This window comes from Juglans microcarpa x Juglans regia, chromosome 1S, assembly GCF_004785595.1.
Source record: "Juglans microcarpa x Juglans regia isolate MS1-56 chromosome 1S, Jm3101_v1.0, whole genome shotgun sequence".
NCBI classification, from domain to species: Eukaryota; Viridiplantae; Streptophyta; class Magnoliopsida; order Fagales; family Juglandaceae; genus Juglans; species Juglans microcarpa x Juglans regia.
This window is the reverse complement of record NC_054595.1, coordinates 20,321,575-20,337,849: the sequence shown is the minus strand read 5'-3', so window position 1 is coordinate 20,337,849 and position 16,275 is coordinate 20,321,575. Positions and strand designations below refer to the sequence as shown.

The window sequence follows — 16,275 nt, the reverse complement described above, 5'->3', positions numbered from 1 at the left end:
CATTAAATTATGTCAATTTATAAATTTAATTTCGTAAAATTTTTTGGTAACTTAAACATTTCTTTACAATATATTAATAAATTCTTGATTTTTTTATTTGTATTGAAAATTGCGTTCCCATTGTTCCTATATATATTTTAAGTGCAACAATGCCCCTCGTTTCAGCTTTAAAGCAAAAAGCTGGAGACGATCGAAGTCACTAGTTATTGCTCTCAATGCAAGAAAAGGACAAATGCAAGTGGCCGTGCATCTCGTGCTTCCGGAACAAGTCTAAGAAATTAATTAATTGCATGTTGCAACTTTAAAGCTACGGCTGTGCCCTCCTGCCCTTTTTCATATATTAATGTGCAATAATATTGTTAAATTAATGTAAGACTCTGTTTATAAGGTATGGTTCACGAGTACGTGTCTTATTAGTACTACAGCTAGCTAGGGTTCCCAACAGTGTGTGGTTGATTTTCTAGAGGTTTTATATATAGTGTCAAACGACGTTTGAACAGATCAAACTATATAGTCATGATGTTCTAAAATTATAGCCAGCTTTATAAGGATAAGCTTATATTGTTGCCTTGTTTTCGGTGCTTTTTATGTGATTTATCTTCTCCCTTTTTTTTGTCATAATTTTTATTTCTATATTATATAATAATCCTCAAATCTCAATTAATTAACTATATATTCAAGAGAATCTCTCTTTCCTCCGTGAATGTTAAATTAAAGTATTGGGCTTACGCATTTTACTGTTTGAATTTGCTTATTAATTTGTGCTCTCGAGGATCGAGTTTATAAAACAGTATCGGCCATGAGTATTCCATTTATAGTTCTGGTTTGTCTCCTACAATGTTGTTGCTGCTACGTTTCCGGTCTTTATCACCCCCTAGACCCTCTGAACCCTACTGAAATTGACCAAATAAGGCTCATAATTCAGAAGTCTAGCCTAGCCTCTCTCCCTAACCTGACCTTTCACTTTGTTGATCTTGAAGAGCCAGAAAAAGAAGATGTCCTCAGGTGGCTTTCTTCACGCAATGATAGCAAAAAGCCTAATCGTCAAGCCAAGGTGGTGGTTCGAGCTGGGGGTGAGACACGGGAGCTCATTTTGGACCTGACCCTTGGCTCAATTACCTCCGACCAACTCCACACCGGCAATGGCTACCCTCCTCTAACTTTTACTGAGCTTTTCAAAGCTAGCAAACTGCCTCTACAGTCTCCCGAATTCAAGGACTCGATTCTGAGAAGGGGCTTGGATTTGTCTCAAGTTTCTTGCATACCTTTTACAGTTGGTTGGTATGGGGAAGTTGCTACAAGAAGAGCTCTCAAAGTTGCATGCTTTTATCGTGAAGGGTCGGTCAATGTTTTTGCAAGGCCGATCGAGGGGATAACCATGCTTGTTGATGTTGATTCCATGAAGATTACAACGTTTAATGACAGATTCAGAGCACCTGTGCCTAAAGCTGAGGGTACTGATTTTCAGTCATCAAAAGGGAAGCCCAATTCAAACACTCGAGACAACATCACAAATGACCCTACTGGCGGGTTCACCATTGATGACCACGAGGTTAAATGGGGTAAATGGGTTTTCCATGTGGGATTCAATGCTCGAGCAGGTGTTATCATATCAACAGCTTCGATATTCGATGCAAGAAAAAGGGAGTTTCGGCGTGTGCTATACAGAGGACATACATCTGAAACATTTGTACCATATTCTGATCCAACAAGTGAATGGTATTTCAGGACTTTCATGGACATCGGTGAATTCGGGTTCGGACGATCCGCCGATACCCTGCAGCCATCGATTGATTGCCCGGAGAATGCTGCATATATGGATGGGTATATGGTTGGGGCGGATGGACAGGCACAGAAAGTAACAAGAGCTATTTGCATTTTTGAGAGATATGGTGGTGATGTAGCTTGGAGACATACTGAAATTAATGTTCCAGGCAAAGTGGTAAGGTTGTTAAGCTATGGTTATTGTTCTGACTTTTGTTTTTTCGCCCCTTCTCTGTAGTTGTTGTTGTGGCAGTTAATGTTAGCATAAGGTGGAAAATGGTCTTCTTGCAGATAAGAAGTGGAGAGCCGGAGATTAGTTTGGTGGTTAGAATGATAGCCACCGTGGGTAATTATGATTATATACTCGATTGGGAATTCAAACAAAGTGGAAGCATCAAAGTTGGGGTAACATTCTTACTTTCTCTTCAAAGATTTCTTTCCTCAATTTCTCCATCATGGGCATAATCATGATTACTTCTTCTGAAGAGCAAAGAATAATTCAGATTGACACATTTTTTAACTGAATTGGATAATTCAATGCAGAGATATAAACAAAACATTAAATGCTTATGTGTAGTCCATTTTATCCATTAATCCTATATGAGTAATATTAAGATGCAGTTTGGACACTGAGATGAGATAAGATGATTTTAGATAAAGGTTAAATAAAATATTATTAGAATATTATGTTTTAATATTATTATTATTTTGAGATTTGAAAAATTAGAATTGTTTATAATATTTTGTATAAAAATTTAAAAAAATTGTAATAATGAAATGCGATTTGAGATGAGATGAAACACTTTTACTATCCAAACGTCATAAGATTGTCCACCTCTTTTATAATTGAATGATCCAATTCAGTCGGACAATTGAAAAATAATATTTTTATTATCAAAATGAAATTGTTTTCTTCTATTAAAATTACTTGGCATTTTATTCTAGGTGGATCTCACAGGTATTCCGGAGATGAAGGCCACGCCGTACATTAACGTAGAAGAGATGACAGAAAATATGTATGGAACCTTGGTGGCAGAAAACACGGTGGCCGTAAACCACGACCATTTTCTGACATATTATCTCGACCTTGACGTTGACGGTAACGACAACTCCTTCGTCAAAGCCAAGTTACGAACAGCAAGATCATCAGCGTCGCACGCCGACGCCACCTCACCGAGAAAAAGTTACTGGACTGTGGTTAGAGAAATTGCCAAAACGGAAGCCGAGGCTAGGGTCCAACTCGGCTTGGAGCCAGCTGAGTTGGGGGTGGTGAATCCCAATAAGAAAACAAGGATCGGGAACGAGGTGGGCTACTGGTTGATTACCGGACGGCCGGCCAATTCTCTTTTATCCGATGATGATTACCCACAGATCAGAGCGGCTTATACGAAGTATCAAGTGTGGGTGACCGCCTATAACAGGACAGAGAGGTGGGCTGGAGGCTTCTACGCGGATGGCAGCCGCGGAGATGATGGGTTAGCAGTATGGAGCCAGAGGTAAACATCGAGTTCTACTTAATTAATTTAATTTAATGGGGATTTTAAATTCTAAGAAGACAATCAATTGAATGCATGGGTGCATAATGTGCAGGAATAGAGGGATTGAAAACAAAGATATTGTCTTGTGGTACACGGTAGGGTTCCATCACGCTCCAAGCCAAGAAGATTTCCCAGTGATGCCAGCAGTTCATAGTGAATTTGAGCTACGACCAGCTAATTATTTCGAAAGCAACCCATTACTTTAAAACTACTACTATTTGTTCATGCATGCATTCAATCGATGTAATAATGCATGTTAACGTGCGTACATGACCAACCCGGCCATTGTAACTTTTCACTTCATATTACATTACGTACGTACGATTTTAAATTCAGATTCTGTAACTTTCGGTGAATTATTTATTTGTAGATAGCCATTTTTTTCATGTAAAATAGTCCTAACGAATGTTGTACTTTGGTTTGGAAAATGATATTTACAAGTATTTTAATCATTATTCCTTTATAATGTGGACAAGTATTTATTATTTGGTTACTAATTATCGGATAATCATTTAATGGCATGTCAAGAATGATGATGAAAGAGTGATTGTTAAAAGACTTGGGAATATATATCGTTTTGCTTCGTAATTTTGTCATGAATAATATATATATATATATATATATATATATATATCTCAGATGACTATAGTAATTAAGATTCAATTGGGATTCAACATCACTGTACAAGAACCAATTATTCCTGGCAACGCCCCCTGCTGATCATCATTTTGCTAATTATTACGATAAAACCGACAAGGATTATATATAAATCCGGTAGAAGACGAAATTTTACAACACGTTCCCGGGGGATCATGGTGGTTCTTATAATAATTCACAATGAAGTACAGTCACGGGTGAGTAGTAGCAGTAGTGCAGTTAGACCAGTACTCCACATGCTTGGGAGGTTTTGTTTTAAGGACGGGATTGCTCTCAAAGAAATTGGTCGGCCGGAGCTCAAACCCACCACTCAAGGTTGGCATCACCGGGAAATCTTCCTGGCAAGGGACATGATGAAATCCAATTGTATACCACAATACTATATCCTTGTTTTCAATGTCCCTATTCCTGCACAGACACAAACACAAACAAATCAAACTCAATCATCAACAATCAAATTAAGATCATCATTTTATATGTTCTTTTTCCAAGTTCAGTTTATCATGTGGTACCTGAGGCTCCAAGTTTCCAAGGTATCATCTCCATGGCTTTGATCAACATATAATCCTCCAGCCCATTTCTCTGACTTGTTATACGGTGTGACCCACACATCATTATTGGTGAAGGCTCCCCGAATTTGCGGGTAATCATCATATGACAAAAGGGGATGTGCCGCTGACCCTGGAATCAAACGATAACCGACGTTGTTCCCGAGTTTGGTTTTCTTGTTCGTATTCACCACTGCTAACTCAGACTGCATCAAGCCCAGCTGAACTCGTGCATCAGATTCAGTTTTAGCCGTCTCACTCACAGTTGTCCAGTAACTCTTCCTTGGTGAGCTGTGGCCATCTGTTACCTGGATCTTCTCCAACTTGTTCTTGACAAAGGAGTTGGGTTCGCCGTCCACGTCGAGGTCAAGATAGTACGTCAAAAAGTGGTCGTGGTACACACCAATTGTGTTATCTGCTAAAAGGGTGCCATAGACATCCTCCTTTATCTGATCTGTGTGAGTGTATGTCACACCCTTCACTTCTAGAACTCCCGTTAGCCCTACCTATATATATCATTCAGATAAGAGAAAGCTTTACATCACCAATTAATTAATTTTGTACACCCACGCTGCATATTATATAATATATACCTCTCTTTGTAATATGATCATCAAACTATTCAAATTCCCATTTTCTTCTCTATTTTGAAATATGCAATTGATTCCCATTTTGGTTGTAGGTAGAGGTAAAATAGGCAATATGCCACGATTATTTTAAAAGTTGGTAATAATGTTAAACATACAGATCACATACTAATACTTGAGTCACTGCTTACATGTTTCCTGATCATATAACTTAGCATCAAACTTCATAAATGACAAAAAAGATGGATGATTCCATACCCCAAATTTAATGGAACCACTGGGCTTGAGTTCCCAATCAAGAATGTAGTCATAGTTGCCAACTGTTGCGACCATCCTCACTACAAGGCTCACCTCCGGCCTGACCTCCCTTATCTGCTTAATTCACCATAAAATTGTCATCGATCTGTACTTGCCATGTCCAAATTAACCAATAGTAATTAACTCGAGTGAAATATAATAATAATATGACTTACAACTTCATTTGGAATCCCCATCTCAGTGTGACGCCACATAATATTCCCCGCATAGCGCTCGAATATACAAAAAGCATTGGATATTTTCACGGGCAAACCATCTGCTCCGGCAAAATATGCGTCCAAGAACACTGCATTAGAAGGGCAATCGGCGAAGGGCTCGAGTGACACCGCAGATTGACCGAACCCGAATTCACCGCAATCAAAGAATGTTTTGTAGTACCACTCCTCGGTTGGGTCCATGTATGGCACGAACAACTCCGATATGAATCCTCTGTATAGGACTCGACGATATGTCTGCTTCTCCAGGTCATATATTGATGCTGCAGATATTATTGGACCGGCTCGAACGTCATATCCTACGTGAAAGACCCAATTGGCCCAACTGATCAGCAAACCACCAAAAATATATGTTAGTTTGTCAGTCTTTTCAAGTTCCCTATACTGGACCTGGCATTTAAGCCCAAGCCTTGACCCCACAATAAGAAATAGGCCTGGGCCTGTCATGCATCGTAAATGTCTTTTGTGGGTTACAAAACTACTAAAATGAGTAGTCTTTGGAGGGTCATTTAGGGACATTGACATTTACATGACGTCCTTGGCCTCTGATCTTTAATTTAGTCCATGCCCATCACAAAAACTTAGATCCGGCCTCTCCTAGCCAGCCTATATATATCAGGCCTTAGATATAAACCTAAACCTGGCTGAAGGGAGATAGTTCTGACAATGGTTTTTTTTTTTAATAAAAAATGATTTTTGCAAGTTCAATTGTTCAAACTTTCCTGTTTTTAGAGAGAGAAAAGAAAATTACGTTTTTATAATGAGTTTCACTTTTTTTTTTTTTTTTTTTTTTAAAGTAATGCTACATATAGTCATAAAGTACGTAAACATCGTACAATTACTTTTAAAAAGAATAGTATTTACTATTAAAAATTTATTTTTTATTATATAAATCTTATATTTATTAATTTTTTTTAAAATGATTGTATGAAACTCAAAATGACAAATATTATTTCTCTTTTTCTAAATACTTTGAGCTGTAGTTATAACTAGCATTACGTGTTTTCTTTCCCTAACCTAGTAACCGGGTATGTGTCTAGTCTTTTTTTGGGAGACTATGACTAGCCTACCTCCACTTGTTCTTATTTTGAGTGGGGCTGGTGTACCACCCAACTTTAATAGTTGGACGTATCTATTAGAACAAAGTTCTTATATTATTCTTTTGTTTTTTTTTTCACATTTTTAAACATATTTAAATATTTAAAAAAATAAAAAAAATATACCAATATATTAAAAGTCACTTATTTAACCATTAAGTGAAATAAAATTTTTTTTAAAGAAATTAAATACATGAGCAGACAAAATGAAATGATAAATTAGTTGGACAACATATTAGCATGAGTAATGTTACATGCAGTTATAGAGTATATAAATATCGTATATTCACTTTAAAAAAGAGTATAAACTATTATTAAAAAATTATTTTTTTATATAAATCTTATATATATTTTTTTAAAATAATTACATAATATTTATACATTTATAACTGAAACTGTCGTTTCTCTACTAATATTTTCCTTTTATAGTTCTTATACATACAAACAATTTCGTGCACGCCTGCTGATGCGGCGTATTTTATTTTATTAAAAAAAAGGCGACGAAGAGGATTTTGACATTTTGCACGTGATCTCCCACAAGCAGGTCGCCTCCATTCCTATATGCGTATAATTGAAGTAGGTGAAAGGATAAAAAATGACCCGATCGACAACTCATGGAAACGAGGAGAACATGTGATGGAATCTAGCTAGCTAGCTATGTCGAACCCGGAAAAAATGAAAAGAATAATCTTAGGGTACGATTGGATAGTGAAAATATTTAATGAGTATTAAGAAAATTTGTGAATAATAATAAAAAAATATTAATAAAATATTAATAAAAAATTAAAAAATAAGTAAAAAATAATAAATAATAAAAAAATAGATAAAAAATAATAATAAAATAAAAAATAATAATAAAAATATCTCAAATACTCTCAATTGTCAAACACATCCTTAAACATTGAAGGTGAACAGCAGTACTGCGAGCCACCCTGATCAATTCTAATATTCTATTAGAAAACTAGTCAATTCACTTGTCCAAATTCCATGCATGAACCTAAAAATGGTAGAACCTGGGAATAATCAACCATGTCTCCTACACTTCCACGCGCAGCCAAAGAAAAACCAGAGTGAGAGAGGATGGCTTAAACCAATCGCACATAGCAAAGTCAAAGCTTAAATCAGCCAGCCTTGACGATGTGATTAATTTAGTTAGGAGTGAAAAAAAAAATGGATAAATTAGATCAGGTGGATTTGGTCCGGTATTGGATTTGATCAGTCTGGAATCAGTTTTATTTTTCTTTAAACTAATTAAAATTGATCTGGTTTCAATTTTTTTTTTCAAACACTAGACCGAACCGAATTGGTTCACATATATATTTTAATTTCTTATATTGTATAAAATATTTTTTATATAATTTTTTTATATTATATATAATTTTTATATATAATTATATATAAAATAATTTTATATTATATGATAAATTATTAATTAATATAATATTAAATTTTAAAATCCTATATTATAAATAACTATGTATTATTACGATAGTCTATTGTATTAATAGTTATATTTATTAATACTATATCACTATATATTATAATATATTATAATATATTACTATATTATATATTATAATATATCACTATATATAGTCTCTAATACAATTATAATATATAGTATAATATATTACAATATATTATCACTATATTATTTTATTCTATAATATACTATATTATATATACTATATATATAATATACTGAAAAAATTAGATTGGATCGAACCGGACTGAAATCGATAAAACTGAAAGTATCGACTTAGAAATATAACCAATGCGATATCGATTTTTTAAATCTCAAAACTTATATATACTAATTCGATTTTAAAATAGGTCAAAAAAGGGACCAACCGGACCGGTTGATTATATATTATACAAACAAAAATGGCGTTGGATGAGTAAAGAAATAAGAGAGAAGAAACACCGACCTGACAGTGTGACCATCTATCTTAAAACCAGGTTCATCCGGTTGCAGGAAGGCTGCACCCTTCAAGTGAGGACCGAACGGTGGCTTCATCTTGGATGCCCGGTACTCTGTTCCTTCAGCTTTTGGCACCGGAACCCTAAACCTATCATAGTATTCAACAATCTTCATCTCGTCTAGATCAACCACTAACGTTATTCCCTCCACTGGTCTCACGTACAGATTAACCGTTCCTTGATCTGTATAGAAACACAGTAGCTTCAAAACCCTAGCACTGATCTTCACCTCTCCGAACCATCCGACCGTAAAAGTGGAGCAAACCACGTCGGATAAGTTCAGCCCCCTCTTCTTAACCGATTCGATGAATGGCTCGTATGTTTGGGGCAGTGTGATTGCAGCAGATTGTTCGTCAATGGTAAGCAAAGGGTAGCCATGTCCGTCGTAAACAGCATCGGAGACTATCGAACGTGTCGAAAAATCCACTACGATCTCGTGGGACTTTTTTGCGAGGCGTGTGATGACGAAGGCGCGCCGAGGTGGGGGTTTGGAGGCTGGGTTCGATAGCCATGCAAGGACTCTGGGTTTGTCTGGCTCGTCCAGACCTACGTATTGGAAGGTTTGGTTGTGGATCGAGCTAGGGTACGATTTCTGCACTATGGTGCGGGCCAGGGTGAACTCAGATCGAGTTAGAGGGTCTAGGGGTGGTGCTGGTGGCTTGAGACTAGACTGGAGAAGGTGTAGAGGGATAGGAGCACCGTGAATAGCATTATTTTCTACGTTGAAGACGTTGTCTAGTTCGGAGAAATTAATGAGGCCCAGCTAGTTGCTTGCTTTTAACAACAAATATATAAATATTGTGGCATATATGCTCGAATATTAATTAAGGAAAATCTTCTTGCAAGTAATTTTGTACATTAAATCGCATACTAATATTAAATATAAGACATTCTTCTCTCAAAATTTTTTTTCTTTTATTTCTTTTTTCAATAAAAAAACTATGTAGTATTGGCACGGGATTTGGTGCACCAAACTGCTTGTACTTAGTAAATCTCTATTATTGATACTGGGTTAGACATTTCAATGGTCATGTTTTTATAATTCGTTTTAACAACTCAAGTTGGAAACTCTGTACATTTTATAAAGAAAAATTATTTTCATCAGTCACTATTTACCGTCTCATACCTCACATTTTATGAAAATACCTCTACATCCTATAAAAAAATTATAGGTATGGAGTGTGAAAGTAAATAGTAGTTAATACATAGAATTCATCTTTTATAAATTATGGTAAGGTTTGATTAATAACTTCTCTAATCTTGCGTCAATAAATACACCAAATGCCATAATAATTAATACCATTGAGAGGAATTAAATCAAGTAGAATACTGAGTCACTGATAGCTATTTCTTTAGAGTGCACTCGAAAATCTAAATGATCATGTTCATGGCCGATTCTTTCACTACTTATACGTACGCATGCAGATACCCATGCATTATCTCAGACTTAATTTGTATATTTCCGATTTTTTAAAAAATATTTTCACTATCCTTCAATATTGACATATATATTTTCAAAAATGTTAAATGTATTTAAAAAAACTTATAAAAAAAAATTTACTTCTCCGCATTCAATTTTTGATACGTTGAAAATTATAAAATTTTAAATTTTAATTTTAAAATAAATCTTATAAATAAAAATGTAAATATGTGTAGTCCTCCTCTTTTCTAATTACCCAAAATGAATATTATTAATTACCTCCACATGATTGGTCATACTTCGACAGGGACCTTGCAGCCTGGCGCCATTCATGAATCTGCATGCGGAAACGTTGACCAGTAGAATTGGAACGGCAGTCAGATCAACAGAACCAGGCCGATTAATCATGCAACCGATCCAGCTAGACAGCCAACTAATTAAATTGATCTCCTATTGTCATTTTGTTGGGTTCACTGTCAATGGGTCGCTAGTTACAAGTCCCGTCAGGCTCTTTTTTTTTTTAAAAAAAAAAAAACAGAGTTCTACCAAAAAAAAAAATTAATTTTTTTAACATTTTTTAATAAGCAATGTTATATACAATTTTTATTTAGAGAGTGTATGTACAAGCCTAGTTAATCTTATCTTTAAAATTTTTTAAATTATAATAATATCTTTCTTAAAATAATACTTTTTTCTATTTAATGAAAGGTTTGCACATGTAGTTTCCAAATAAGAATTATAAATAGAATTTCTCTTTTTTAATATAGAGTATACTTTTTTATAAAAATTTAAGACTTATACAAATTATTTCTGATTTTTATTATATTTGTAATTTTAGCTTTGAATTATTTCCTCAATATTGATCAGTACATGAATATCAAGAACAAATTAGTATTATATATATATATATAGGTCTTATTTTATAACAATGGCAATATTTCTATCGCTTGTGTGCCGCAGATATCTAATTCCTTTATTTGTTCTATGTGAGTGTAAGCTGGTTGAAGCTTTGATATTTTCGAAAATAGTGTTGGAAGTATTTTCAAAATAAATATATTATATTTATTATTATTATTAATAGTTTGAGATTTATTTTTTAAAGTTATGAATTATTTTGAAAATAGAGGAATTATAGAAAGTTTATAAGTTATGACTTATATATAGTTATAATAAAATGGGTCTATAGTACAAGTCAAAGTAGATCTTTGGCTAAGTGGTATAGAACACTTGAATTTTACAAGTGGGAAGAGTTCAAATCACTCCCATGTTAAGAAAGGGGTTTTAATGATTTAATGTTCAATTATTCTTTGGGCATTTAACAGCCCCCAATAAAGCAAGTCACGCCTCCTTAGAATTTCAATACTGTGAACATTGGGAAGAACCCAACCACCACCGCACAGTCGGGCAACGCTATCACACCCACCAAGTTTTGTCGGCCCCACCAAGCTCTGCCTCCCCCAACAAGTTTCGTCGCCCACCAACTGGCGATCTCTACACCACCATTAAGAAAGCCGACAAAGAAATCACTCACACCTACAACCATATCTATAGGCTCTCTCCCTCACTGGCCTAAGGTTCTTCAGTGTGTGCAGGCCTTGGCGTAGCCCAGACATGGCTTACTTCTTCTTCACAAAGGACATCTTGCAGGGTAAGGCCATTGACATTTACCAAACACAGGACGAGAAGGAGGTGGCACATGACTTCACGTACATCAACGACGTTGTGAAAGGCTGTGTCAGAACCCCATGTTTTGTAATCCACGGTCAAACTGCCAACCATGTCATGACAAGCCTAGATGGTCCATGGTTGATGCCTTAACACTACCACTAACAAGTCTGGACAGCCCCACAGCCCATGCCTCAACACTGCTACTAACATGCCCCAACAGCCCCACAGACAAGGCCTTGACACTGTCACTAACATGCCTTGACGGCATCACAGCAACCCCACAGGCATGCCATGGCCCCTATCATGACACGTCCAAGATGCTCAGTGAGGCTAGTGACTGTTAGGACCACTAGGAAAGTGGCATCGGATCAAGCCTTGATGCTGCCCTTAACATGCCAAGGTAGCCCCACAGCCAGCCGCACGAGGGGCCCAGTGAGGCTACTAGCCGCAAGCAGCCTAGGCCACCAAGGACCAACATATGTCACGGGTCACATTGGTCATGTAAGACCATATCATTTTATTATCGTTATTTATTTTATTTAATTAAATTCCAAGGGACCTATTAAGAGTTTTCATTTTGTAATTAGGGGTGTAATTTTAAACCGAAAAACCGGTCCGGACAGGATCGGACCGGATCGGTTTTACCGGTTTTGAACCAGTCCGGTCCGGGACCGGTTCCAAAAATCCTAAAACCGGTCCGATCCGGTCCGGTTCCGGTTTTAACATTTACCAAACACAGGACGAGAAGGAGGTGGCACATGACTTCACGTACATCAACGACGTTGTGAAAGGCTGTGTCAGAACCCCATGTTTTGTAATCCACGGTCAAACTGCCAACCATGTCATGACAAGCCTAGATGGTCCATGGTTGATGCCTTAACACTACCACTGACAAGTCTGGACAACCCCACAGCCCATGCCTCAACACTGCTACTAACATGCCCCAACAGCCCCACAGACAAGGCCTTGACACTGTCACTAACATGCCCTGACAGCCCTTCGATATTGTCGCTAACATGCCTTGACGACATCACAGCAACCCCACAGGCATGCCATGGCCCCTATCATGACACGCCCAAGATGCTCAGTGAGGCTAGTGATTGTCAGGACCCCTAGGAAAGTGGCATCGGATCAAGCCTTGATGCTGCCCTTGACATGCCAAGGTAGCCCCACAGCCAGCCGCATGAGGGGCCCAGTGAGGCTACTGGCCGCAAGCAGCCTAGGCCACCAAGGGCCAACATATGTCACGGGTCACATTGGTCATGTAAGACCATATCATTTTATTATCGTTATTTATTTTATTTAATTAAATTCCAAGGGACCTATTAAGAGTTTTCACTTTGTAATCTCTATAAATAAGACTCTTAGTCATTTAGTTTACATCTTTTGGCAAATTCCCTAAGTGGACGAATTATTGTTCTTGAGATCATTTTTCAGTGCTTCGCACTTGGGCTACTTTGGTGAAATTCGTGAATCCCTAGTAGAGGATCATCACCTTAAAATTCGTGAATAAGTGTGATTCAATCTATCTTATTTCTTTTCAATTTTGTGAAAATTGAAGTTGATTTGTTACCTTTGTGTTCATTCATAATTTTTGAGTGTTCATACTTTCTCATCTTGTTCATCCATATTTTCGTGCATCCATTCCATCTCCCCAAACACACCATACGGCCACCAAAGTGCATTCCACACTTACCATATTCGGCTACAACCCTATAGCACCATTCTTCCATTCACCAATTGCCCTAGCCGAAACTCCCTAAGCCTCCATCTTACCAATCCCCTAATTCCCATATTTGCCTCTTACCAAAATTAGCCTTCTTCCACCTTCTATAAATCCTAGCCGTCCCTCAAGAGTCTCACTTGGCAACTTCCTTAATTTTAAGAAAGTTGACTTATCATAATCTTTCAAATCAACCAAAGATTTTCATCCTCTTGTCATATTTAAATCATATATTCCTTATCTTACCCTAGCAAATTCCTTAATTATAAGAACTTCCTTAAAATCACTCAATCTCTTAAATTTCTCAAACCCTTCAATCCATCTAGTCAACCAAGATCTTCTCATTGCCAAAACCGAATCACCCTTTCCATATTTGATCCTATAATTTAGGGATCACAATAACAAAACCCCAAAGTCGGCCAACCCTAGCCACCAAACCCTAGCCTTACTTATCCACATTCTTCCAAACCCTAACAACTCATCCTACACTTCAACCCTAATCCAACTCTTCCAAATTCATAATCCCCCTTAGCCACCATCTAAACCCTAGCCCATCTTCACCATACCAACCCTAAGCATCACCCAAGTAATCCTAACATCAAGGGCAACCTTCAAGCCGTTTCACATTGTATCAAACACTCATATTCATCACTTAGATCACCCGAACTCATCATCATCATCATCATTTTCATCACTAAACACCATACATTCATCAACCTAAGAACCCATCATTGCCATTATTGATCAAAGACCAAGCAAGAGGGCTAAAGCCATCGGTCATCACAAGGAGAATTAAGGCGATGACAACATAGTGTTTAGGGACTAGACCGAGGTTCCTAACAAGCTGTTTAAAGGCGTTGGACACGATCGAGACGAGCACCAGAAGTGGTAGAAAGAAGCAAGGACCGGCACAATTTAGGATCTACAACCTCGAGAACACATTGCCGATGCCAGTCGGAAAGTTAGTGTCCATATTGGAAGGGTTGTTGAGCATCAAGGCCAAGAAGCACGTGATCAAGATGTCGAGGAATAGAGACATTCCCTATACCCATGCCAATAATGTGACCTTGGCTTTTAAGGACTTCGGTTACAAGCCCAGCACGGATTTGGCCAAACAGCATGTCAATTATTATGGAATTCAGTCGAAGGTAAAGAAGAAAATCGGCGTCAACAATAAGCATATCAAAGAATCTTATTGATAATAATCATCTTTGAAACCAAATTTTTTATTTTCTGTACAATCAAAATCCTGTTCTTTTTTCCCTATTTAATTTGGTTAAGTTATTGTCGTGGTCCTTAAATGTGTCAGATCAAATTGTTGAAGTTGTTCTTTATGTAAAATATAGGTATAGATTGCTACAAGAGATGATCCAGCACACAGAGAGAGTGAGAGAAAAAAAAAAGTGTATATCTGTAAACTGGGGGGGGGGGGGGGTTGGTGTTGTAATAATGTCGGTGGGATCTACTTGTCATAGTATTTATCCATTGTTATGCAAGCATATGAAATATAAAAGATTTTCTCTTTAATCTTTGCACCAGTTGGGACTCGAACTTGGGCAAGCTTGCTAGAGGAGAAGCAGCATGACCGTTGGACTAGGTCCAACAATTGTATCACTTGGTAACAGGCACAATAAATATACATGTTCGGATCAGGTTTCAGTAAAACAAAAAGTTATAACTTTTCGTTCGCATCCTTTGGTCATCTATAAATAGACCTATTGATTTACGAATTAAAGAATCTCATAAGCCAATTTTGAAATTCTCTCTCTCCCAAATATTTCATTTCTTCAAAACTTGTTAGAATCTATTCATTCTCTCGAGAGTAAATTACTAATTTCTTGGTAGAATAGTAAAATTTGAGAGTATTCAGAGTGTAATCTCGTGTGTACATAATGCAGTTAGGCAAATAAACTTGTTTTGGACTTTATTGTATCTTGGAAGTAAATTCGCTTGTAATCCATGTGCATAGCGTTATTGGTGGAAGTGAATATTATCTTAAAAAAAGCGACATTGTAACGGGTCTTGAAGCAAAATTTTCTCTCACTATTTTTTGTTTTGCATCCCCTTTTACACCAACAAATACTTGGCAACTAATAAATATATATATTAAAAAAAGCATATATATATACATATATGTATATATATAATGCAACCAAACTGACCCAAACTGATTCGAGTTCAGATTCTATATTGATTGTATTAAACTCGGGGCTTGCTTTTCAACTCAAGAGTCGATCACTTTACGTAAAATTTAGCCAATTTAAAGCCCCTGCTTTGTCTCCCCCTTTGTTTTATATGTTAGCGCGCATACTAAAGAGATATGGGCAAGGTGAGAGTAACGGTGTACATTTTACTGTAACGAGAGTGCAAGAATTGAGTGCATTGAGGCTTTAGTTTAGAACAATTTATAATGTAATCATCAGTGTCATGATAAATATAAATAATTAAATTTATATTTTAAACTTTTTGTAAAGAAGTAAATTTAATCATTTGTATTTACTTTAATAAATATCAGTAGATCTTTTTGTGATAATAGATATAGGCTTTATTTGAATCGAACTACTTAAGTTTTACTTTTTAGTACTGTCTTGTGTAATTTTTGAAATTTATTCTTATATTTTTCTCTTTTTACTATTCTAATACACTAATATCCGTCAGAAACACATGACCTTCTCCGGATATCGGAAACTGCAAGCAAATGGGTTGCCTGCATGTATAGCGCCTGAGCACATAAAACACTCAAACTTTTACTGGCTATCC

At 36.5% G+C, this 16,275-nt stretch overlaps 2 protein-coding genes and 1 pseudogene across 2 annotated transcripts; 2 read left to right on the top strand and 1 right to left on the bottom strand.

The window, feature by feature from the left end:
• Positions 1-662: 662 nt before the first annotated feature.
• LOC121244903 (primary amine oxidase 1) lies at positions 663-3,757 on the top strand. Its single transcript, XM_041143148.1, has 4 exons — positions 663-1,942; positions 2,056-2,169; positions 2,710-3,260; positions 3,355-3,757. Exons 1-4 carry the CDS (start codon positions 800-802, stop codon positions 3,506-3,508), a joined length of 1,962 nt encoding a protein of 653 aa, XP_040999082.1. The 5' UTR covers positions 663-799; the 3' UTR covers positions 3,509-3,757.
• A 231-nt stretch (positions 3,758-3,988) lies between these two features.
• Positions 3,989-9,485, bottom strand: LOC121247129 (primary amine oxidase-like). Its single transcript, XM_041145470.1, has 5 exons — positions 8,653-9,485; positions 5,568-5,952; positions 5,353-5,466; positions 4,472-5,013; positions 3,989-4,367 (listed from the first exon to the last, which is right to left on the bottom strand). The coding sequence occupies exons 1-5, from the start codon at positions 8,817-8,819 to the stop codon at positions 4,151-4,153; spliced, it is 1,425 nt and encodes a 474-aa protein (XP_041001404.1). The 5' UTR covers positions 8,820-9,485; the 3' UTR covers positions 3,989-4,150.
• Positions 9,166-14,714, top strand: LOC121247385 (annotated as a pseudogene).
• Positions 14,715-16,275: the final 1,561 nt, after the last annotated feature.

Excerpts from the sequence above, each read along its gene's own strand:
- LOC121244903 (XM_041143148.1), top strand. The coding sequence starts at position 800 with ATGAGTATTCCATTTATAGTTCTGGTTTGTCTCCTACAATGTTGTTGC. Across the intron at positions 1,943-2,055 it reads TTAATGTTCCAGGCAAAGTG|ATAAGAAGTGGAGAGCCGGA; the intron begins GTAAGGTTGTTA and ends GTCTTCTTGCAG. Across the intron at positions 3,261-3,354 it reads TTAGCAGTATGGAGCCAGAG|GAATAGAGGGATTGAAAACA; the intron begins GTAAACATCGAG and ends CATAATGTGCAG.
- LOC121247129 (XM_041145470.1), bottom strand. The coding sequence starts at position 8,819 with ATGAAGATTGTTGAATACTATGATAGGTTTAGGGTTCCGGTGCCAAAA. Across the intron at positions 5,953-8,652 it reads ATAGATGGTCACACTGTCAG|TTGGGCCAATTGGGTCTTTC; the intron begins GTCGGTGTTTCT and ends TTTGCTGATCAG. Across the intron at positions 5,467-5,567 it reads TGGGGATTCCAAATGAAGTT|ATAAGGGAGGTCAGGCCGGA; the intron begins GTAAGTCATATT and ends TGAATTAAGCAG.